The 24,048-nt window shown below is 63.1% G+C and overlaps 1 protein-coding gene across 6 annotated transcripts; it reads left to right on the top strand.

Moving 5' to 3' along the window:
* Positions 1-4,863: 4,863 nt before the first annotated feature.
* MIER2 (MIER family member 2) lies at positions 4,864-23,893 on the top strand. Of its 6 annotated transcripts, none has more exons than XM_038568091.1 (15): positions 4,864-4,914; positions 8,871-8,975; positions 10,360-10,450; positions 11,600-11,742; positions 15,247-15,372; positions 15,743-15,866; positions 16,305-16,396; positions 16,794-16,863; positions 18,803-18,954; positions 19,254-19,335; positions 19,417-19,511; positions 20,927-21,051; positions 21,153-21,280; positions 22,020-22,449; positions 22,914-23,893. In XM_038568091.1, exons 4-15 carry the CDS (start codon positions 11,608-11,610, stop codon positions 22,933-22,935), a joined length of 1,581 nt encoding a protein of 526 aa, XP_038424019.1. In that variant the 5' UTR covers positions 4,864-4,914; positions 8,871-8,975; positions 10,360-10,450; positions 11,600-11,607; the 3' UTR covers positions 22,936-23,893. The 6 variants fall into 6 exon arrangements, with proteins under 6 accessions (XP_038424019.1, XP_038424018.1, XP_038424017.1 ...); XM_038568090.1 differs by lacking the exon at positions 8,871-8,975 and adding an exon at positions 22,666-22,698; XM_038568092.1 differs by lacking the exon at positions 4,864-4,914 and adding an exon at positions 5,514-5,537.
* The last annotated feature ends 155 nt before the right edge of the window (positions 23,894-24,048 follow it).

Raw genomic sequence — 24,048 nt, forward strand, 5'->3', positions numbered from 1 at the left:
GGCACGAGGTGCCTGTCGGATGGGCTATGGGACGCTGAGCCCCGCCACGCACAGAGGGGACTCGCAACGGCAGGGAGGGGACTCCAGACAGCAGGGAGGGGGACACACAATGGCAGAGAGGGGGACTCGAGATGGCAGGGAGGGGACTCGCGAGGCTGCACAGAGGAACACACCTCCCCAGGGAAGAGAAGTCGGATGGATCATCAACCTTAGGAACCTTTAAAATAAGACACACTAAAAAACAAAACAAAACAAAAAAGACACACTAAGAGCTTTGAAAAACTTTTTTTTCCCGAAGATTTATTCGTAAGCAATCTCCGCGCTCAGGTGGCGCTGCGGCTCACAGCCCCCAGATCAAGTCGTGCGCCTTCCAACGGAGCCCGCCGGGCATCCCGAAAGCCCTAAACCAACTGAATGCCCAAAATGATGTGCAGGATCTCGTCAAAGATCACTTCTGGGGCGCCCGGGGGCTCAGGGTGGCGTGGCTGCCTTGGGCCCAGGGCGTGACCCCGGGTCCCGGGATCGAGTCCCGCCTCGGGCTCCCTGCAGGGAGCCTGCTACTCCCTCTGCCTGGGTCTCTGCCTCTCTCTCTGGGTCTCTCATGAATAAATAAATGAAACCTTAAAAAAAAAAAAAGACCACTTCATATTTTAGCGTTCTTTGTCGAGCTGAGAAAATGCAAACTTCACGCAAATATATCTATGAAATAAAAGTCAACCAGCCTACGTTTAGCTGCCCACCTCGAGAGTCCAGGCATCAACCAGGAACCACGCGTTGCCGTCGCACCTGGGTTTCGCAGTCGGCCTCGCCGAGACCGCGTGTGCACACGGCAGGCTGTCTGCTCCTCTGGGTGTGCTTTCACGAGCACCGACAGGCACGCAGCCAGCTCCCGGTTGAGAGAGACGACACTGTCGTTTGCCTCCGAAATTCCCTGGTGCTGCTCAGCTGTCAGCTAGTGCCCATCCCCAGGCTCCACTCGGTGTCCCTGAATTGGAATTTTCCAGAACTCGGGTAAGTGGGGAAGGCACACGCTGCTGCCGGCTTTGTCTTGTCCCCCTCACGCCCGTGGTCGGGATCTGCGCCCTCATCCTCCTGGGGGTCCAGCTGAGGCGGGCCCGGTTATACCTCGGGTGGGACAGATGCTGAGTCTTCTTCGCCTTCTTGTGTTGCACATCAAAATTGCCTGACTGCTTGTGTTTGTTCTTTAAATCTTTCAAGCTGCGACTCACGCCCTATATCAGAGGCGAATCCCTTGGGAAGCAGATTTTGAGACAGAGATCATGGACAGGAGGGCTCCTGGGGACCGCACTTGGCAGGCAGTGAAGGAAGAAGGGCCGGACAGAGGGACAGGGGCCGTGGCGACAGTCTCAGCCAACCCGACGAGGCCTCTGGAGCTTCAGACTCGTCCTCTGCTGGCCACAGGTGCTGGCTCATGTGTTTGCACGGACAAGCCCCCGGCGTGGACAGCCTCTGCGGAGGAGGGGGGCTTCCTTCGGCCAAAAGCAGGGCCCGGGGGACCTTCAGCTTAGAGCCACCAGCCGCCAAGACCCCAGCAGCTGGGAGAAATGCTGCTTCCACATGTCAGGGGGGTCGGATGGTGCCCACGGCATCCACTGCGGTCCACCCAGAGCTGCTCAGTCCACGTAGTATATTCTGGAAACGTCTTACCCAAGATTGTGCTAGGCCTCCTTTTCTGAGGGAAGACGTGCACGAAACGATGAGTGGGGTGAGCTGTGGTCTGCAGAGCCACCTCAGGCTGCGGCTGAAAGCTGGCCCTCCCCACCCGCAGCGCACACTCTCCACGGCTCACTCTCACTCTCTGTGACCCGCAGGGCGGCCCAGACCACAGGCCCTGAGACGCCCAAGCACTTAGTCACCAGCCCCTGTTAGGCCACGAGGGCTGCACAGTCCCCGTCACTTGGGCCGATGACAACCAAAGAAGGTGCGCGGCACAGTGTCCACGCTCACAAGGGTGTCCGGGCCTTGGCCACTGCCAGCGCCAGGGATGCGCTCCCTGCCTCTCTGCTTCTTCCTTTAAGACTCGATCAAGGACACTGCCAAGTTCTTAGCTCTATTTCTTTTACTTTTTATTTTGAAAACCATTCAGGTTTACAGAAAAATAAGTACAGCACACACCCGTTCCCACAACCAGCTGTTAACATCTTGCTCCACTTCCTTTATCTTTTGCTCACCGCGCGCCCCCCCCCCCCCCCGCCCCGTCCATGTTTGGTAGAGACAAGCTACACTTTTCCTAACCACTGAAGTTGCACGCATCGTGGCACCTCACCCCTTCGTCCCTTTGGGCTGCTCTATCAAAAATGCCACAGGTCAGGTGGCTTATAAACAACAGAAATGTATTTTTCATGGTTCTAGAGGCTGTGAAGTGCAAGATCAGAGTGCCAGCAGCTTTGGTGTCCGGGGAGGACCTGCTTCCTGTATCCTAGGCTCTCTCTCCGCGCCATGCTCACAAGGTAGAGGGACAAGGGTGCTCATCGCATGACCTCCCAAGCGCTCCCCCAAGTACCATCATATTGGGGATTAGATGTCAAATGTGAATTTTGGGGAAACACAGACGTTCAGTCTATTAACCCCTAAATATTTAGGTGTAAATTTCTTTTCGAATAAGAACACTCTCTTACAGAACCACAGCCAGTCATTAACTTCAGTGAGCTTGACATTGATATAATGTATTTATCTAGGGATCCCTGGGTGGCGCAGCAGTTTAGCACCTGCCTTTGGCCCAGGGCGCGATCCTGGAGACCCAGGATCGAGTCCCACGTCGGGCTCCCGGTGCATGAAGCCTGCTTCTCCCTCTGCCTCTCTCTCTCTCTCTCTGTGACTATCATAAATAAATAAATAAACTGCTTTAGTTTACATTAAAATGAAATACCTTTATAAAAAAAATAATGTATTTATCTAATTCACACCTCAATTCCAATTTTGTCAATTGACCCAGTGATGCCCCTTCTAGCGCTTCCCTACACACTAACCAGATCCAGGAGCTGTCCTGTATGAAAACCTGTTTTTTTTTTTTTCTTAAAGATTTTATTTATTTATTCATGAGAGACACAGAGAGAGAAACAGGGAGAGAGGCAGAGACACAGGCAGAGGGAGAAGCAGGCCCCATGCAGGGAGCCCGACGTGGGACTTGATCCCGGGACTCCAGGATCACACCCTGGGCTGAAGGCAGCACTAAACCGCTAAGCCACCTGGGCCACCCTGAAAGCCTGGTTGGCGTTAGCATTTCCGAAGAATACAGTCCTTCTTTGTTTAATTGAATGCTCCTTAGTTGGAGTTTGTCCGAAGTTTTCTCAAATATAGATACAAGTTTTGCATTTCTGGCCAGATTAAGTGATGCAGTGTCCTTCTCAGGGCATCACATTGGGAGGTACGTGGTGTCCATCTGCCCCTCACTACCATGATGTTATTTTTTTTTATCACTGGGTCAATGTTGCCTCATTTCTACACTATAACTAACGACCAGTCAGTGGAGAGAAACTTTCAGGCCTTAAAAAGGTCCTTGTCTTCATCCGATGCCTGCCCTCCACCCATCACACGTCCCCGAGGATTCTTGTCGCAGTCCTCTCCGAGAAGTTTTCTCTGGTTACCCTAGGCTGACTCTGTCCTGTTCCTTGCTTTCTGCCTCGTGTTAGAACACAGACACCTGTCTCACTGCATCTGTTGCTCGTCTCCCTGCTTTGCTGGACCCCACGGGCCCTGCACCCGGTTGAGGGCTGCAGGGGGCAGGTGCTTAGCTGATTGGCTGAACGAGTGACCAAATGGATGACCAAGTGCTCTGTGGGTCAGTGAGGCCTGTGGGTCACAGTGGCCTGACACACCCATCTGAACGAAGTGCATCTGCGACAAGGGGTAGGGAGCGCCCTGACTCAGGTCACGGTGGACGGCGGGGACCCGAGCCTGGCACGGGGTCTCAGAGGGCTGGGGGAGCATAGAGCCCGATGCAGCTCAACTTCCCGGGGCCACTGGCTCTTGGCCGGGACATGGAAGGCTCCAGTGTTCCCCACCTCCCCTGCCTTGCTGGGAACACCACCAGGTCATCCATGCCAGAAGCCTCGGGCGTCCTCCGTTCTCTCCAGGCATCGGGGGTCTGCCTTCCTGCACCGTACACTTCTGCCCCAGCCGATGGCCTCCGTGCTGGGCTCCCTGTGCGTCCCTTGCCTTCTGCTCCTCTCCTCACGCCACCTGCACGATGCACGATGCCCGATGCCTGATGCAGGATGCACGATGCAGGATGCACGATGCAGGATGCCTGATGTAGGATGCAGGATGCACGATGCCCGATGCAGGATGCACGATGCCCGATGCATGACGCAAGATGCACGATGCCTGAAGCAGGATGCACGATGCAGGATGCACCCTAAGCCGCCAGGCTGACCTGCGCGCTGCGCCCCGGGCCACTAACCCTAACAGGGGACCTGGGGACCGGGGCCAGCCGGCGCGGGGGCGGGTCCTGCACGCGCAGGGCACCACCTCCCGGCTCGTCCGCGAGACCTGCGCGCCGGCCCGGGGGTGGCTCTCCGGCACCACCGGCGGGTCTCGCTGGGCCCAGAGCGCAGAAAGTTCCAGAAGCACGCCGGCCGGCCTCCCCCCGGCGGCAGCACTTGCGCGGGCGGCCCCGACCCGGGGCACCGGTCGGACTGGACACGGGGCAGGTGTGGGCGCCGCCGCCCCGGCCCGACCCCGGCTCCAACCCCAGCCCCAACCCGGCCCCGGCCCCGGCCCCGGCTCCGCGCGCCCACCCGCGCGCCCGCGCCGCCAGCCCCGCGCACCTACTACGCGCCCGCCCCGCCCCGGCCCCGCCCCCCCGGGCGCCGCAGCCAATGAGCGCGCGGCCCCGCATCCGGGGATCCCGGCGCGGCCGCCGCCTCCCGCGCACACACGGCCATGGCGGAGGTGAGTGAGCGGGCCGGGGGAGCCGGCCCCCCGCCCCCGCGCGCCCGCGCCCCCGCCGCCGGGTCCCGCCGCCCCGGGCCCCGAGCGCCGACGGACCCCCCGCCCCGGGGCGCGCAGGCCCGGCCCGCCGCGCCGCACCCGTCGGGGCCCGGGGGGCGCGGAGCTCCGTCGGCGGCCGCCCCCGGCCCCCCCGCCGCTGCCACATCGCGGGCGCAGTGCGCATGTGCGGGCGGGGGGCGGGGGCGGGGCGGGCCGCGCGGAGGGAGAGGCGCTCGCGGGCTGGGGGCGCCCCCCCCCCCCGGGCCTCGGCCCCGCGCCCGCAGCCCTGCCCCCTGCCCCTTGCCCCCGGGGCCCGCCAACTTCGCGGAGTGCGCTCCCCGGGCGCGCGGTCGGGACCCCGGGCGGGACTCGAACTCCGGCCCGCCCTGAGCGGACCCGGCGCGGACCCTCCGCGGGGCCCGACCAGCCCTACCTCTGAGAGCCTCCGCGCGCCAAGCGGGCCTGCGACCCCCCCCCGCGGAATCCCGCGGCCAGATGCGCGTGGGGACGCGGACTCTGTGGCTCCGGAGCCCGGACGCGGGGGAAGACGCGCCCAGGACCGTCTGGGCGAGCAGGAGCCGCAGGTAGCTTCAGGCGCGTCACACCGCGGACGGGAAACTTTCACTTTGGGGTATTTGTGCTGATTTGGTCGGTTTGTTTTTGACTTTGGAGTGTTGGATGAGGCCGGGCGGAAAGCCCTCACCCTTCAGGGCCCTGCTGAGGGTTAGATGGTGCACCCGCCGGGGCTGCCTAAACCTGACCCCTGGTGCACGACGTTCCGGTCCACGCGCGAAGTGAGGGCCCACGCCAGACCGGCCCACAGACTCAGCAAGTGATCCTCGTCCAGCGGGTGGGGCCTCTGCAGCCCCCAGGGGAGAAGGTGCCCACCCTATGGGCTTGGCAGGCTTAGGGGGTATTCGGCATGGCTGTGGGACCCAGCCAGGTCTTGTGTTTTAGCACAACACGGTGGGTGATGCGCAGGTGGGAATGGCCACTCTCTTCCGCAGGTGACCGGAGGGGCAGCAGCGGGCCCGCACTAGCAGCAGAGAGGGCACGGATGTCTGGGTGCAAGGCTGGACCTCCCCAGCCCGATGTGCTGGGTGACTGGATCCAAAGGGTTCTTAGTTCTGCTTCCTTAGGGAGCGTTTAGGGAAACTGAGGCCTCCCAGGGGGTCAGAGGCAGAAGCCAGGTCTCTCGGTGGCCCGGCAGGCAGGTGTGGTGCTGTGTTGGTGTCTGTGTGTGCTCCTGGCTCGGGCATGCGTGGCATTTGGGCGGCACTCCTGGGCTGGAAGGTGGCTGTGTGTCTCGGAGGGGTGGGGCCGAGTTTGGGTCCTGACTCTGCCTTGCCCAGGGCCAAGCCCCCGCACCCTCGCAGCGGCCGGCTGCCCAGGCCGCCCCTGCCCCACGTGCGGACAGTGTGCGCTGCTGCCCTGGTGAGTGGATCTGAGTTGGTTTCCCTGGAGAAGGTCCGTGTATGAGCACACCCATGTGCCTGGCGCCGTGCGAGGCCTTGAGGGTCCGGCTGTGAGCACAAACCCGAGGGTGCCGTGCCCAGAGGCCCGAGAGGCTGGTCAGTAAAGGACCAACAAGTGTGCAGGTGACAGAAGTGACGAGGACACTTGTTGCAGTGCAGGCGCCCCCTCCTCTCTGTGACCTTGGGCAGGTGACCGTTCAGAGCCTCGTTTCTGTGCCTCTGAAACGGGAAGGCCCTAGAGTTGAGGTCTTGGCTTGGTGGCTTGCACGGGGAAGCTGAGCCTGACGGAATTACAGTAAAGGTGGCAGTTTGTGAGCTACCTGTGAGCGCCTGGCCGGTATCAGCCGCCTGGTCTCTGTCGTTGCTGGAGTGGCGTCAGCACCACGAGAAGGTGGTGGAGCCCTGTGCTGTCGTCCTCGCGCGCATCAGAGGAGTCCCTGGACGACCCAAGGACCAGGCTTGTGTTTTGGACCGTCCAGAGCGGTCCTTGGGCCGTAGGGTGAAGTGCGTGTCCTCCCCGTGGCCTCAGCCCGGTGGGGTGGTGCCCACAGACCTCATCGGAGGGACCAGCTGGCTCCTCGCTGCCCGTTGTCTCCCCTCAGTGCTCTGTGCCCGCTCCCACTCGTTTGTGCTCTGCGTCCCCAGCGAGCCGGGTGGCTTGTGTGGGTGGAGACGGGCAGAACCTGTTTCCCGATGGGCCAGCGCCCGGCTCGGCGGCTGGCCTGGGGCACGTGTGCCCTAGATGTCGGGGAGCGGGGAGTGAAGCGCGCGGTCAGCGGTGTGGGTGAGGCCGGGCCCTACCCCTCACTACGTAGGCTGTCCCTTTGAGAATCTTGGTTGTGGGACAGCGATTGTCGTCTTGGTGGCCCCGAGGGCTGGCCGGGCAGTTCTCCTGCAGGGTCCGTGCCCTTGGCTGGCCGCGGGGCTGGAGCCGAGCGGAGGCGAGCTTCCCTGCTCCCACGAGGCCGCTGGTGCCGGCTGCTGGCTGGGGCCCCGGGCAGTGGCCGCCCAGTGTAGCTTGGGCTTCCTCACAGCGTGGCATCCGGCGACTGTCCCAGAGGACACCGGTGGACATGAGCTGCCTCTTAAGACCTAGCCTTGGAAGTCCTCTGGCCCCCCCAGGCCCAGGCCCTCCGGGTCTCCAGGGAGCGCGCAGGACCCCGCTCCTAGGAGGGGCAGGGGGAGGAGGGCGGGTGGGAGGCATGTGGGTGCAGCCACTTGGGAGCAGTAGATCCGCACGGCCTCGCCCCTCGCCGTGGGCTCTGCCGGGAGGGGCAGCGGCGGGAAGCAGACGCCGCCCGGGGACGGGGACGGGGCCCTGCGCCCCAGCCCCCGCCGTCGCCGTCGGGGTCCACCTGAGGCGGGCAGGCCGGAGCCCTCGGTCGCGGTCGCGGGGCCCCGAAGGCCTGCCCGGCCGCGAGGGGCGGGTAGGGAGCTGGCCCCGACCCCTGGCCCTGACCCCGGCCGCCTTCGCCTCCGCCTCGCCGACCTCGAGCTCAAGCTGCGCCGCACATGCGCAGATGCGCAGACGCCGGCGGAGCCTACGTGTGCCCGACACGGGCTTGCAGACTCGCACGCGCACACGGCGCACATGCGCAGACGCCTACATGCGCTCGCGGACCCGCACATGCGCAGACGCCTACATGCGCTCGCGGACCCGCACATGCGCAGACGCATGCAGGGCCTCCCTGCCCGCCCATGCCTCCGCACGTGCAGGTGCTCCAGGTGCCCAGACACCTGCTTGCACACACGCGTGCTCAGGTCGTCCCAGGCTTCGAGGCCGTCCTCATCGGCGCCGGTGCCCTGCGGTGGGAGGGGCTCAGTGGCTGCTCCCGGCTTCGGGTCCCCGCCTCCCCAGGGGCGGCTTGAGGACCCCGTGAGGGAATCCCTAATAAACTTTTTCCAAATCCTAAACTTAATTTTATTAGATATTCGAATCATTTGCGTGTGTGTGCAGAGCTTTACTGAGGGACGTTCGTGCAATTCACATGCACGCTTGACTGGTTTCTAGCACATTCAGAGCTGTAGGGCCATCAGCCCCCTTGAGAGCGTCCCATCCCCTAGGGGAAGCCCCCCCAGCCCCCCCAGGGGCTCCCCAGCCCGGGTCCCCCAGCCCTCGCCCTGTCCTGCACATGTCACACGCGTGGACTCACACCCCGTGGGGCCTCCTGTGTCTGGCTCCCCCCCTGAGCATCGTGGGCTCGGGTCCATCCCCGGGGCATGGGGGGGCCTCGCTCCTGCTGGCGGCCGAGGACACTCCATTGTTCTGCCTTGGTTTGTGTTCTCATCGGCTGGTGGACGTGTGTATTCTTTCCACCTCTGCTGCTTGTGAATGGTCCTGCCATGAACGTTCATGTGCAAGTTTTACTGTAAACGTGTGTTTTCTTCTTCCTTGGGCGTCTTGGGGGAAGTAGGGCTCAACTCTTTCCCTTCCCCTCCTAGGTTTTCAGGCGGGGGCCCTGTGATGTACACTAACAAAAGACATTATCGAGAGAAATAAGCACAGTTTATTAACACAGGCAGCACACATCACGTGGAGAAGTCACAGTGAGTAACCCTGGGGCTGGCCAGGACTTGGGCTTGTGTGCATCTCAACAAAAGAACGGTAAACGTGCACCACGTGTCACGACACAGGAGGGCTTTGAGTCCGTCCGGGCACCAGGTTGTGGGAAGGTGGAAATGCGGGGAACTAGTAGAAGGCCAGGCTAGTTAGTTAGCAAGGTTGGCTTGTGCAGACGCGCTTGGTGCTAAACTGCTCCCCTCCTGGTTCAGGGCGGGAAGGGGGAGGCACCTCACAGGGACTTACGTTCTGCTTTGAAGCAGACAAGGGCAGCGCAGAGGTCATCCCATGTCTGCTTTTGCTCAGCTGCCTTCATCTCACAGTAACCTGTATGCCAGAGTGGCATACGTTGGGGCGGCACCCTCTGACCCCTTCAGTGGAATCTCTGGGTCCCGTGACCCTGCCTAACGGCTGCGGGACTGCGGACTGCTTTCCAGAGCACCTGCCCTGCTTTGCGTTTCCACCTCTGACTTGCTCTCCTCTGATGGTCGTTTTCTCGTGTGCTGTGGGCCAACTGCATCTCTTTGGAGAAATGTTTGTTCAGCTCTTTTGCCCATTTTTGAATTGCGTTATGTTTTCATTAACGAGTTGTATTCTAGATATAGGTCCCTTCTCAGCGGTGTGATCCGCAGACCTCGTCTCCCTCTGTGGGTTGTCTTCTCACTTCCTCGATGATGTCAATTCAAGCAGAAAAGTCTTCTGTTTAGATGAAGTCCAGTTTATTATGTACTTTTCTCTTGTTTCTTGTGCTTTTGGTGTCTTATCTAAGAAACCATGCCTGTGTCCAGGCAATAAAAGATCTGTTCCTCTGTTTTCTTCTAAGACTAATACAATTGTAGCTCTCCTGCTGAAGGACTTGGATCCGTTTTGTGTTCACTTGTGTGTGGTGTGAGGTAGGCATTCGGCTTCATTCTCTTGCATGTGGATTCTTATTGTCCCAGCACCATTTTTTGGAAAGACTGTTCATTCTCCACTGAGTTGTTTTTGTCACTTTTGTTGACATTCAGTTGGTGACAAGACTGTGGGTTTATTTCTGGGTTCTCAAGTCTGTCCCTTTGATGTAAGTGTCCAGCTTTACGTCACTGCCACACTGTTTTGATTACTGTAGCTTTGTAGTAATTTCAAAATCAGGAAGTGGTGTATTTCAGGGTTGCTTTGGCTTATCCGGGTCCCTTGACTTTTAGTAGGATTTTTGGAATCTGTTTGTCATTTTCTGCATAGAAGCCAACGGAGACTCTCCCAGATGAGGCCACTTCCTGAGGTAGTCTGGAGAGTTGGGCTCTGAGCTGCACCTGCTCCCAGGCATCATGCAGAGACGTCCGCCAGTGGGTTCCGGACAGCCGAGCCAACCTTGCTTCTGTTCCTCCGCAGGCCTCCTCGCTGGAGAGGCAGAGCCCTGGCGTGGCCTCCTGCCTCACTCACAGCCTGTGCCCTGGGGAGCCCAGCTTGCAGACAGCAGCAGGTACCTTCCTTGCCCCATCCTTCCTCCTGCCCAGGGCCACCAGGGCCGCTGAGGTTGTAGGAGACAGCGTCTTGCACAGCCTGGTAGAGCCAGGGACAGGGGTGCGGGACTCTGTCCTCATTTTCTAGTGGGGGCAGGTCAGCCAAGGAGAGGACCAGACTGCCTCCTCCCTGGGGTGGCCCTCAGACCTGACAGGCAGCTTAGGTGAGGCATGAAAACTGGGTTGTTTGGTGCTGGGTGGGCACTGCTCCCAGGTGCTCTGCATCCCCCACCACCAAGCTGGCCCCTCGCAGCCCCACCTCCTCCTCCTGTGTGTGCTTTGGAGCCATGTGAGGGAGGAGGCCAGCCTCAGCCTCTACTGCTCCCTGGCCCAGGTATGGATGGAGCCCGTGCCATGTCCTTTTGTGTTTGTTTTGTCTAAATTTGACTTACTGAAGACCAGAATGGAGAGAGAGCAATGAACACATCCTGGTTCTTTTGGGAAAACCAAAAATCTGGTCACATCTGCCATCCTTTGGCCTGTGCAGGTGGTAGTGCTGTGGCCCCGCTGAGGCAGGAGAGAGGACTGGCATTGGCCGGGCCTCCTTTATGTCCCCACTGGCAGTCTCCCCACCCTGTGCTGTCCCTGCAGTGACGCATGGAGGTGGGTGTGCAGATGGGGACCTGGCCCTCATGGGTCCTGCTCTTTCTGCCCTGCCTCACCTGGTGCTCATTTCTTCCTTGTCTGTGGGCTCTTTTCCCACAGGTGTCTGGTTAGGGAGACCAGCGAGCCCCCTGGGAGAACACGTCCCCCCGCAGTTCCAGAATTTGTGTGTATAGTGGGCCAGCTGTGTTCTTCTGCCAGAGGTCATTGTGTTGGGAGCTCCTCTGTGGTAGACTGACCCTGCTGACCCCCACTGCGCAGACACGCACGCACACACACACGCATGCACACACACGGTAAGTGCATGCTCGTGCCTACACGCACACATCCAGCCTTCCACACACAGCCTTGTGCGCACACAGCCTTTCACATGAGTATGCATACACACACACGTCCGATGTGGCCTCAGACAGTGGGGCTTCGTCCCTGGTGACAGCTGGGGCACTGCTGTGTCCTACCCCAGCCGTCCTCAGCCTGGAGCTCATGCGGCTGGTGTCTCCCCACAGTGGTGTCCATGGGCTCTGCAGACCATCAGTTCAACCTCGTAGAGATCCTGTCCCAGAACTACGGCATCCGGGAGGAGTGTGAGCAGGCCACGGGAGACACGGAGAAGCCCGAGGGGGAGCTGGAGAAGGACTTCATCTCCCAGGTATTTGGCTGAGCTGGTCCCCCTGCCCCTGTGCGTGTGGAGCCCCCTGGGCAAGGTCACAGTTTCTTCATTTGGCTGAACCCAGCTGCTCAGGTTTCACAGGGACAAGTACTGCCTGTGTGTCTGTGAAGCGCCAGGCACTCTGCGAGGAGCTGAGTTCACAGGTGTCGGGCCAGACCTGCCCCCACCTCTGGGGCTTTAGGGCTCTAAGCGTTAAACCCACTGTTTTCTCTTTTTGGCCTAAGAACCCCCTTTATGTTCTTAGAAAGTATTGATTTCGGAGAGCCTTGTGTGGGTTATACAGTAAACGCATTGTCAGTAGAAATAATAAATGTTTACGAAAATGGAAAAATAACAGGGGTGCCTGGATGGTGCAGTCAGTTAAGCATCTGACTCTTGATTTTGGCTCGTGCCCTGATCTCAGGGTCCTGGGATTGAGCCCCATGTCGGGCTCACTGCTTAGTGGGGAGTATGCTTCTCCCTCTGCTCCTCCCCCTGTGCGCACACGCTGTCTCTCTCTGAAGTAAATAATTTTAAAAAGTGAAAAAATAACTTAAAAAAAAATTTTATTTATGCATGGGGGTGTGGCGCAGGGATAGAGGCAGAGGGAGAAGCAGGTCCCATGCAGGGAGCCCGATGCAGGACTTGATCCTGGGACTCCGGGGTCACGCCCCGGGCTGAAGGTGGCGCTAAACCACTGGGCCACCTGGGCTGCCCAAAAAAATAACTTTTAAAACGAAAACAGGTTGGGGGCTCCTGGGTGGTGTAGTCGGTCGAGTGTCCAACCCTTGGTTTCGGTTCCGGTCTTGATCTCGTGGTGGTGGGATTGAGCGAGCCCCGCGTCTGGCTGTGCATTCGGTGGGGGTCCGAGTGGGATTCTCTCTCCCTCTCCCCGTGACCCCCACATTCTTTCTCTCTATCTCCCTCTCTTTCTCCCTCTCTCTGGCATAAATAAATAAATCTTAAAGAAAACCCAAAACAGGTTGGGGCGAAGAGTGGAATAGCTCTATGTTTCTGTCGATGCAGAAGGTGGAAGCAGGAACGGGAACCCAGCTGCTGTCGTTACGGCCGCCTTTAACCCGTTGTGATGTGTTCTTCTGGTGCAAGTACGAGTCTGTTCTTGAGAGAGGGGCGGGTGCTAACAACCTTTTCAGATGATTGTGGATGTTCCTTGATGCGGCACCCAAATGCAGTAAGAGGTAGTTTTGTGCAGGGTGGTTGCGGAGCGGCTTCTACAACCACGTCCTGTGCACGGTCGCGGTGGAACCGTTGGTGGTGACCCTGGAGTGACTCTTGCCTGCTGTGTGGTCTTTTACCTTCTGCATGTGACGTGTGTGCAACAGACTGTTTCTCCAGCTCACACGTCACGCAAATGTACGTTCACACGGTACAATCGAAGAAACCCGCTCGTTCATACCAGAGGTGGGAGGGTGGGGTAAGCAGAGTTGCGGGGCCAGGGTCAGGCCGGCTGTTCCTGCCCAGGCCCCTCGTTGGCCTGCGGTGGCTGCCTCCCCTCTGTCCTCGCGTGGTGAGAGCGAGTGTGCGGCCTGGGGCTCCGGAAGCACCTCATCCTGTTGGATCAGAGCCCCTTCCTCACGTCGTTCCACAAAGGTCCACGTCCACGTCCACGTACGGTCACGCTGGGTGTTGGGACATCGTCAGCACTGATGTCATCAACTGTCTTTCAAGTATTGGGAAAGTTTTGTTTTTAAAGCAGGAATCACGGGGCATTTACCTGGTTTGGTGCCGAGTGTCTCTTGGTGCCAGTTTGGTCTTACAAACAAAGACAAAATTCTACTCTTTAAAAAAGAAAAAACAATCTAAAAAAAGTTTAACATGAATATAAAATGTTTCAAAGTAACCGAAAACTAAAATCATCCACGTATTAGTTAAATACCTGACCTAGGTTTCTTTCAAATACAGTTTTTAAAAACTGATTAAGGTTAGAGAAACGCAAAGGCCATGTGATCTCATATGTGGAATTTAATTAACAAAACAACAACAGAGGGGAAGGGAGGGAAAACTAAAATAAGACGAAATCAGAGAGAGACAAACCATGAGACCCTGAGCTCTGGGAACAGACTGAGGAGGCCGCTGGGGGGACGGGGCCTCGGAGGGTGGTCGCCACGGGGGCGCCCGATGGGATGAGCGCCGCGAGGTCTCTGCACCCGTGGACTCACTGGGCGCTGCCCCCGAAACCAGGGCTGCAGTGTGTTAACTACCTTGGATTTAAATTAAAATAAAAGCTGATAAAGAGAGAACACCATGTCCGGGGTAAAAGCAGGAGCGCTGCCGTGTCGTGTTGCCAGCCGGTCCTGCAGATCGTCAGGCTCACGTTGTTAGAACCAGACTTTCCAGTATTACAGTTTTTTGCTCAAACACCGGAGTTTTACCGTGGCCGCGAGCACAGTCCGTGGTCTGGAGGGGGTGGCTGGCGTGGCTCGGGTCCGAGTCGTCCGTCCTCACCGGCCCCATCCGCGGGCACAGAGCAGAGCCGTGTGGCAGCCCTGACGGCCCTGCGCACGGCCTCCCCTCGGGGTGTGGCAGGCAGGCGCTCACGTGCTCCCCGAGCCTCACGCGGAAAATTAACATGTGCCCTGAGAGACTTAAAGGAGCGGTTAGCCCACGGTGCCCGTAAGGGAAGGTGGCACGTTTACCCCCGCGGGCGGCGAGGGGGCTGCTGTAAGGTCTGTGCCCGGCGGTGCCCTGGGTCCCCCCGCGCGCAGCCCAGCGGGGCCGGAGAGGATGTGGTCCGGGATCCCAGGTCCCAGTGTCAGTCCCCCAGCACACGCACAGGTGGAAACTTGGTGGGCGCGGCGACCGTGCCCGTCGGGGGGGAGGGCGTGAGGGAGGCCGGGTGCTGGCCGCTGGGGAGATGGCGGACGTCGGAGGCTGGTGAGACCTGCGGGCCAGGACACGTCGCAGCCACACGGCGCTGCTGCCGGGCCTGGAGGGACCAGCGTGCGCAGCGGTGACCTGGGCGCAGAACCCGGGAGGATGCCAGGTCACCGGTGTCTTTCTTCTCAGTGTGTCTCGTTTGCCGCCGGCGCCGGGGCACTTGGCCTCCGTCCCCACCGAGCCGCTGCGGTGGGGCTGCTCTGCGGGCGAGGCCGCCAGCGTCTGGGCACCGATGCCTGGACCCCGCCTCTGTCCGGGTACGGGGCGTTTTCATCAGAAGCAGACGTTGCAGCTCACCAGATCCTTCCTTCACGGTCGCCAGGATGGGCCCGTTGTTCCCCTTGTGACACGCCAGCAGCCGTGGCGGAGGATTGAGGAGTCGAGGCATCCCGTGTGCTGGGGCGCCCCCCCGGCCGCCAGTCCTGGCCCTGTCCCGCCAGGCTGCAGCCTCGGGCTCACCGCGGACTGTCTGGGCGCAGAGGTCTCGACCGCCTCTGGGGGTGTAGCAGGGAGGGGCCGGGGCCCGGCTGCGGGCAGCTCTGCTCGCAGCGGCCACGCGGTTCTGGACGCCTGAGCAGCCCCCTGACACGGCCCTGCCCCCCGCAGAGCAGCGACATGCCCCTCGACGAGCTGCTCGCCCTCTACGGCTATGAGGCCTCAGACCCCATCTCGGAGCAGGGCAGCGAGAGCAGCGACACCACGGCCAACCTCCCGGACATGACGCTGGACAAGGTGAGCCGGGGGGGCGGGGGAGGGTCGGGCCCGGTCACCCAGCCGAGCCGCTGGCCAGAGCCGCCACGGTGGGCGCTGGAGGAGGGACGGAGCGGACAGCAGTGTGGAGATGTGCCGCCCGGCTCCCCTTGGCCAGGTCACAGGGTGGGCTGGGTCCCCACTGTGGACACCGCATGCTCCGTGGACGGGGCGGCCCTGGCTGGCCTGCCCTGGGCCCGGTCCCCCCGTCAGCACAGGAGCTCCCACAGCACGTGCGGGGCGGGACTGTGTGTCCGTCATGTCTCGGCGCGCCCGAAATTGCCATCATCAGGTGTCCTCCTGAGACGGTCGAAACAAACCAAGAATGTCTTCTTTGCTTTCTCGTTAAAAGGAACAAATAGCGAAGGATTTGCTCTCAGGGGAAGAAGAGGAAGAGACACAGTCGTCGGCCGATGACCTTACCCCGTCCGTGACCTCCCACGAGGCCTCTGACCTGTTTCCTAACCGGAGTGCATGTAGGTGTGCCCTGCCCCTCCACGTGGGCTGGCCAGAGGCTCGAGATGCAGATGGTGGGGCCCTCTGCGAGCTGAGACTCCGCGGTGCTAGATGCGAGGGGGGAGCGGGTCGGTGCCTGTGGCTGAAAGTGTCAGACCTGGGGCCGTGCCCTGAGGCTGGCCTGGGAGGCCCCGGGAGGCTTGACAGCGGACGGTATGGGGTGGGGGGCTTGGTGAGTTAGCGGCTGCTGCGGGGGAGGCGCCTGCGGCCCCCGGCCTGGCCCATCATGCACCCGTCGTCGGCCAGGTGTGGGTCACTCTCCCTGCAGGAAAGGCACGGTGGGGGGCAGGTGGTCGGGGAGTCGGGGCAGGTGCAGGCAGCGGTGCCCCAGAGCCCGCGAGCCAGGGTGGGCCACCTGCTGCCCCGGGCGCGCCTCAGCTGCCCACCTTCCCCCGCAGCTTGCTTCCTGGCCGACGCAGGCAAAGAGCCTGGCTCCTCCGCTTCATCCGACACGGAGGAGGACCCCCTTCCTGCCAACAAGTGTAAGAAGGTGAGCGGCTCCGACCCAGTGGACGGTGGGCGCAGGTCTGTGCGTTGGTCCCAGGAGCTGAGCTGGGCCGGGCCGGGGCTGGACTGTGCTCTCGGGAGCCGAGACCTCGGTGCTGCTCTCCCTGTGACGGGGCCCAAGGTCCTGTCCGGGAGCCTGGGGGCTGGACCGCGGAAGCCCGGGTGCTTGCGCCTCGCCTCCCTTGCTGCATGGCCGGCTGTACCAGGTGGCAGGCGGGTGCGGACACAGCCGCTCGCACCCACATGCGCCTGCCTCTGCCTCGCGTGCTCCGGGCCACACGACTTGGCATCTGGGCAGATGGCCCGGATGAGCCCTGGGAGCCGGGCGGCCACCCTGGGGCCCTCGTCAGCCCTGAGCGTCTGGGGCCTCTTCCTTGCAGGAGATCATGGTGGGGCCTCAGTTCCAAGCCGACCTCAGCGGCCTGCAGTTGGAGCGCCACGGTGAGAAACGTAAGTGGGGCGGGGTGAGCGTGGGATACGGGGGCAGGAGGAACGAGACCCCGTGCAGCCAGGGGAGCTGCTGTGTGCTCCCCAGGACCAGCTCCCCAGTCCTTACAGGGTACTTGGGGCCCAGGCGGGGGCCGGAGGAGGTGGACGTCCCCTCCCTGCTGGGCGGCCCTCCTGCGTGGCCAGCACCCACTGCCCTTGGCTCGTCCGCTCTCTCGCTCCTCCCTTCCTGCCCACAGCCCTGTCCTTGCCTCGCCAAGCTGCACGCCTTTCCCCCCCAGCTCCTCCCGTGTCCAGGCCTCGTCCCAGGTGTCCTCCTGAGACCAGCGTGTCTCTGCCTGGTGCGGTTCTTCAGGGCACGCGCCGTCCGGACTGGACGTCTGTCTGTCCTCCGTCCCCCTAGAACACGGAGGGGGCCGGTTGTCCTTTGAGACAGGCATTGCCACCTGCACTTACAGGTGAAGGGAACAGGACGTGAAGTCCCCTGGCTGTGGGCCCAGCCCTGTTTCCTGTGGCCAGGCTGGTGCCCCGGGGTCAGGAGTGTCTCCCAGGATGAGTCAGTGGCTGAGGCTGGCCGTGAGGTGCGGCCACCAGAGGAGGCGGGGACTCGGGGCTGGACGCTGGGTCGTGGGCTCGGCGCGTGTGCTTGCCCTGCGGTGAGCGGAGCCGACAGGAGCAGGTCAGCTGGGTTGGGACGGTGGAGGGGACACAGGAGACCCTCCTCCAGGAGAGGCCCTGGTGCAGCCTTGTTAGCTGCTCCCCAGGTGCAGCCATGGTCGCAGGAAGTGTGGGCTCTGGGCCCCTTTCTCCTCCTCTTCCTCTTCCACGAGCCACACGCCTGTGCCCGGGGAGCGGCTGGGCTTTGGTCCTGAGGGCTGGGGGCTGGCTCTCCCTCCGCCGCGCTGCACACCCCAGAGGTGGAATCCTTGCCTGTGGACGTGGCCCTTGTGTGCCGTGTGCGTCTTCCTGGCGCGAATGGAGGGTTGGTCGGCGTTAGGATTTCCGTGTGTGGCTGCGGCGTGTGTGTGCGTCTGTCCATGGATGGATGGCTGGGAGCCGCCCCCGGAGCCACACGTGGGAGCCGCTGTTGCCGTGCGTCCTCGTGCGCGGGACGCCGTCTGTGCTGGTGAATTTAGCTCCCGTGGCGGGAGAGGAGCGGTGTCCGAGGGAGGGGGTCCGTGTCCTGGCCGCTTGCAGGGCTCCTGTGCGGCCCGGCCCAGCCTTCCTCCCCATGTTTACACTGCGTTCGTTTCTCTTTGACCCGCGGGCGTCCCTGTGGCGTTGCGGATGCGGGTGCCTCGCCTGCTGTGTTCTCCGGCATGGCCGTGTCCCCCGGGGTGCTGAGGTCTGGGTTGTCCGCGTCTGTCCTGGCCACACCGTGCGGCCCAGTGGAGCCGTTACCTCGGCATCCCGGTCACGTGCGGCGCTGGCGACTTCGGCGACTGTTGCGTGCGGTTGGACGTGCTGGTCGGCGGTGGGCGCTGCGCTGGCGTCGCACCTGGAGCCTGCTGTGGCGGCTGGGAGCCAAGTGCACGGTGACACCTGTCCTCCCGCCTCGTCGTCCGGCCTCGTGGCCGCTCACACGTCGAGTAGTCGCCCCAAATCCTCAGTTTCGTTTGTGGAGACGTGCGGATCCCGTCCTGAGACCAGCGGGGTTTCTGTGGCGTTGGTGCCTTCACAGGAGATCTTGTGAAAAATTTGGCCTCTCCTTGGTTTCCGTCAGTAGAAATGCAGGTTGTTGGTTGAAGCAGCCTCGTGTCCTGGACTGAGCTCCACGGGGTCAGGAGATGCCGTCTGGCGACCTGCGTGCGGTCCCTGCTCGCTGCCGAGAACCACGCGGGGCCTGCGGAGGCGCCCGGGGGCCCAGAGGACGGGGCCAGCTGCTCCCAGGGCCGGGGCGCAGGCGCGTGCCCCAGCGTGACCCCGGCGCTCCCTCCCACAGTCTACGAGAACGAGGACCAGCTGCTCTGGGACCCCAACGTCCTCCCTGAGAGGGAAGTAGAGGAGTTCCTGTACCGGGCGGTGAAGCGGAGGTGGCACGAGATGGCTGGGTCGCAGCTTCCGGAGGGAGAGGTGGTGAAAGACAGCGAGCAGGTGGGGCCGCCAGCGGGGCGAAGAGGGCCCTGGGGTTGGAGGTCGGCGTGGGCCGCGGGGCAAGGGGCTTGGGCTCAGGCGGGGAGGGGTGTGGGGAATGGAAAGGCCCCAGGGCGGAGGGCATGCCATCAGCCCCTGTCCCGTGCCCACACGTGCTGGCAGATTGAAACAGGAAACCGGGACTAAGGGGGAGGTGGTGAGACCCCCCAACCCCACCCCGGGTGCGGTGAGCGCCTCTGCTGTTACCTGGGGGCGGGCAGGGTGAGGAGGGCCGGTGGGAAGTCCGTGTGGCTCCCCAGGCGCTTTACGAGCTGGTGAAGTGCAACTTCAACGCGGAGGAAGCCCTGCGGAGGCTGCGATTCAACGTGAAGGTGATCCGAGGTGAGCGTGGCCTCGGCCTTCCCCGCCCGGCCGCTGCGTGTCCGGGCGCCGTGGTGCCACCTTCCTTCCTCCCGCCTGCAGATGGGTTTTGCGCGTGGAGCGAGGAGGAGTGCAGGAACTTTGAGCACGGCTTCCGAGTGCACGGGAAGAACTTCCATCTGATCCAGGCCAACAAGGTGAGGATGCGGCTCCCACGTGGCTTGGCACCTGCAGCCCGTCGTAGGCCTGGGCCCACCTCACGGGCTCGGAGCAGCCCCCCAGCTCGGCGCAGCCCCGGGCCACTGCCGGTCTCCGCACATCCGAGTGCAGGACTCCCAGGGGACCCCAGGCCACAGCCTGGGGCATCTGCCCCGCGTTCCCGTCCCCCACCAGGGCTCCCGCCCCGAGCTCCCCCATCCCGGGCTGCTCTGGGCTGGAAGCCCTGGCTCCTTGCTGCTCACGGGGCTGTCGGGCCCTGGGAGGGCCGGGCTGACACCGGGCGCCCCTTCGGGTGGGAGTGAACGCGGTGTCTGCTTGGGGCGGGCGTGGGACGGGTGGCCTTCAGCTGACGGTGCCCGGAGCTGTGCCCAGCAGTGGTGACTCGCCAGGTCCGTGCCTGTCGGCCTGAGCAGGTTCCCAGCATGGCCTTGGCCGCTCCGTAAGCACGTGGCCGCAGCCCTTGTGCCCCTGTGCCCGGCCTGCCGGCGGTGGCCTCCCTCCCTGCACACTCTGGCTTCCGCTGGAGCTTGAGCCGCTGGCACGATGGAGGTGCAGAGGGGTCTCCTGGAGCAGAGCGGACAGTGCGTGTGCTCCTGTCCCCGCCGCCTTCCAGACCCGCCCCCGGAGCAGGGTCAGGCCCCTCCTGGTGAACAGCATGGGGGCTCCAGTGCCATCGCTGGCGATGGGGCTACGGGGCTGCGGGGCTGCCGGGCGGCCCCCACGTCCCGATGACAGGTCTCTAGTGGAAGCATAGCGGACCCACGAGGTCGTGTTGGTCTGAGGCGTGCAGCGGAGGTACAGACTTGCAGTGAGCCCGCGGTCAGTGCCCACCTCCTCCGTGTGCGCACTCGGGCCCTGGCGTTACACCCGGTTGTGGACGCTGTGCCCTGTGGCGCTCCTCGTCTCTGTGGTTTATCTTACGACACGAGAGGTTATGTCGGACGCGGGGAGCCCACCTGCCTGCTGGACGCGGGTCTGTGGCACCCGGTCTCCCCGGGGCACTTCACGTGTGAGAGTTTCTGGGTTTTTGTATCTCGTTGTAAATGACAACCTCGAGCCGGGGTCAAGCCTGTGCCGTGTTCTCTCACGAAGTCCTGTTTGTAGACGTGGGCAGCTCCGCGCTGGTGTGTAATCGACCGTCTGTACCTAGCGGGCAACGCGGCTTGCGTCATCCCTGCTGGGCCTGCAAGGGGCAGGGCTGCCGCTGGTGTGGGCACGGTGGTCCGGGGCGCGGGGGGCGGGCCTGACGTGGGAACAGGGTTCAGCTCCGCGCCCGTAGGTGGTGCCGCCCTGCTTGAGGCGGGAGGATGTGCTTGGCGGGCAGCGGCCTCAGCTGTGTCCGGGCGCTGGTGCTCCCGGAGGCAGAGGCCACCCCTGTGCTGTCCGTCCGCAGGTGCGCACGCGGTCTGTGGGCGAGTGCGTGGAGTACTACTACCTGTGGAAGAAGTCTGAGCGCTACGACTACTTCTCGCAGCAGACGCGGCTGGGCCGGAGGAAATACGGCCCGTCTGGAGCCACGTGTGTGCTGCGGGCTCCCCGGGGCCCCGTGGGGGGGGTGTCGGGCCAGCTCCCCCCAGGGCGGTACCTCCCGCTGCCCTTCACAGCGCTCTGCCCCACAGGGACGCAGACCAGGACCTGGACGGCAGCGACCCCGATGGCGCAGGCCGCCCCCGCTCCTCGCCGCCTCTGCCCCCTGCTGCCGACGGCCTGGCCTCTGAGCAGGACCCGCTGGCGCGGATGCACACGGGTGAGAGTGCGGGCGGGTGCCTGCTCTTGGGGGAGCCCACTGCTCACGAGTGGCCTGACCTGGGCCCCCGGGGCTGACGGGCGGGCAAGGGCCGGTGCCTCCCCGCCCCAGAGACTTGGGCCACGGGGACGTGCTGCCTCGTCGCATGGAGGGGACAGTATGTGTCCAGGGTTCCCTGGCGACCGGGCCCAGGGCCCCACGGGCCCAAGACATGGCCTGGCCGGGCACTGGAGGCCCTGACGGCGACCGCGGGGATGGGGACGAGGACCTTGGTTCAGAATCTCCTGTGCTCTGGAGTGTGCGTTGTCCTTTGTTCCAGACTCTGGTTGGTTTGTGGTTTGGAACCAGGAACCACATCCACGGTCTTCTGGGCTGAATCACACACCTGTGTGCAGAGGCTTCTCGAATTCCACGTCTGTCTGTACCTTGCCGTGTTTTCCAGCGTGTCTTACTCTGTTTTGTCGTTTCTTTTTCTTAATTTCTTTGAGCCTGTCACGTTCTGGTCTTGGTTAAGAGGCGGGGTGACGACCGGCCAGTCGAGGGCTGTTGGGCCAGGCGCACAGTTTGAGTGTGAGTGTGTGCTTGTGACGTGTGTGAAGACGCCGAGTGCGGAGGGTCCGCGGCAGGGGCACACGGTGTAGCCCGAGGCCCGGGGCGCCTTGCGGGGGCGGCCCCGGGTCCCAGTAGGGCCGGCGCAGGTGCCCCGGGGGCCGGGCCTCAGCTGTGTTCTCCCCCGCAGAGCCGCTGAGCGTAGACAGCGCGGCCGGCAGTGTCGGTGAGCCCGGGGAGAGCTCCGACAGCCTCCCGTCCTCGGAGCCGGGGCCTTGTCCCTTCCAGCAGCTGGACAGCCCTCCAGCCGCGTCCCTGCCCAGGCGGCCCCCAGCCCTGGCCGAGCCCGCCTTCTACCCCCCGGCCACGGCCACCCCGGAGCCCAGCAGCAGCCCGAGACTGGCTGTGGACTTGGCCCTGCCGGGGGCCCTCCCCGAGGAGCTGCCCCTCATCTCCAGCCACGCGGACATGAACGGAGAGCCCGAGGAGGCTGTGGCCCCGGCACAGGTGGCCCTGTCGGTCACCGAGTTTGGACTCATCGGCATTGGGGACGTGAATCCCTTCCTGGCCGCCCACCCAGCGTGCCCGGCCCCCGGGCTGCACTCGGAGCCCCTGTCACAGTGAGTGCGGCCCCTGCCCCATCCCTGTGCCCCCCGTGCCCCCCGCTGCACCCCCGCTGTGCCCCCTGCTGCGCCCCCAGCCTCCGGCTGAGCGGTGGGGAGGGGAGGGGAGTGCCCCAAGGGCCCGAGGATGGCGTGGCCGCAAGGAGCAGGCTCTGTTGTTTTCTTTACTTTTATTCTCTACTTTTAATTTGGCTTATTTATTTTTTTGACTAGGTAAATCATTCATATGGTTCAAAATCCAAAAAGGTACAAACGGGGCCAGTGCCAGGCTCCTCCCACCCCTGCCCCAGCCACCAGCCCTCCCCAGGCGCCAAGGACAGTGCTGCCTGGGGGAGCCTGTCAGCCAGCACGAGTGACGTCACGGTCTGCTGGGGGAGGCGAGGTCGGGAGCCACGGCGTCGGCACCAGGCCGTGCGGTGTGTGGGGCCGCACTGACCCTCTCTCGGTCTCTCCTCCTGCAGCTGTAACGTGATGACCTGTTGATCCCTGGCCACGGGCGGGCGTGCGTGGCCCGGACTGGACGTGGGGCCGCTGCGGGCCCGCCTCTGCCAGTCTTCCTGACCCCCCCCCCTCCGCCTGGGCCTCGGGTCACGCCTCCTCTGCTTCAGAACACGTCACGGACGGGGTGAGCGGTGGCCGGGCCGCTGCCCTGCCCTCCTCACACACAGACTGGCGCCCTCAGTGCCCGCCCCACCGCCCGCGCGGCCCAGGCTGCTGCCTCACCCGCACGACCCGTCGGGCAGCCGGATGCGGAGGGCCCAGCCCCGTCCAGCCAGCAGAGGCGAGGAAGGTGTCCCCGCCCCGCCGGGGAGGTGGGCCGATGGGGCAGGATGCCGCCCCCACCAGCAGCCTCGGTCCGGGGCGCCCTCAGCACTCCGCCCGGGGGTGGGGGCAGCTGCTACTCGGTGCCAAACCCCGTGGGGCACAGAGCCATATACCTCGACGTCGGCCCCGCCCGCCCTCGACCTCCACCCTGCTCTCCACTTCAGGAAACGCCGCACTTTACGCCCCTCTTGCCTCCTCCTCTCTCCGGCCCGGAGCAGCCTCGGGTGTGGGGTCGAGGAGACGGGTGACCTGCACCCCCTTGGGTACCGAGGCGCTCTTGCCTGCAGCACCGAGGGGCCGGCCCCAGTCCGTTCCCCTGACCCCGTGGGTCATACTTCTGTTGAAGCGCCCCAGCAAGGTGGTTTGGGGGCCCGGTCCTTCTCTTTCCAGCTTCCCTAGTTTTATTTATGTTTCTGTTTACAAATTGGAGTGGGGTCCTCCGAGGGGCCAGGGCAGCGCTCCCCAACCCCCGGGTGTCACCAGGAGAGGGTTTTGGCTCGAGCCCGCCTACAGCGTCGGCCTCGACCTTCCCTCACCCCACCAAGGACCACACTGTGAAGTGCTAACTGCCTTGAATCCCTTGCTGTTTTATTTATTAAACTTGATTTGAAACCCACAGGTGCCTTGTGGTAGATGGGGAGGACGGGGTGAGGAGGTGCGGGGGCTGCTGCTCACTCGGCGGACCGCGTGACCTGGGCTCCGCTGTGGCCCACACGGGGCTGCGGGGGGGAATGGGGGGGCGGGGGGGGCCAAGGACAGCAGGCCCGGTGC

Source organism: Canis lupus, chromosome 20 (genome assembly GCF_011100685.1).
Source record: "Canis lupus familiaris isolate Mischka breed German Shepherd chromosome 20, alternate assembly UU_Cfam_GSD_1.0, whole genome shotgun sequence".
Classification (NCBI taxonomy): Eukaryota; Metazoa; Chordata; class Mammalia; order Carnivora; family Canidae; genus Canis; species Canis lupus.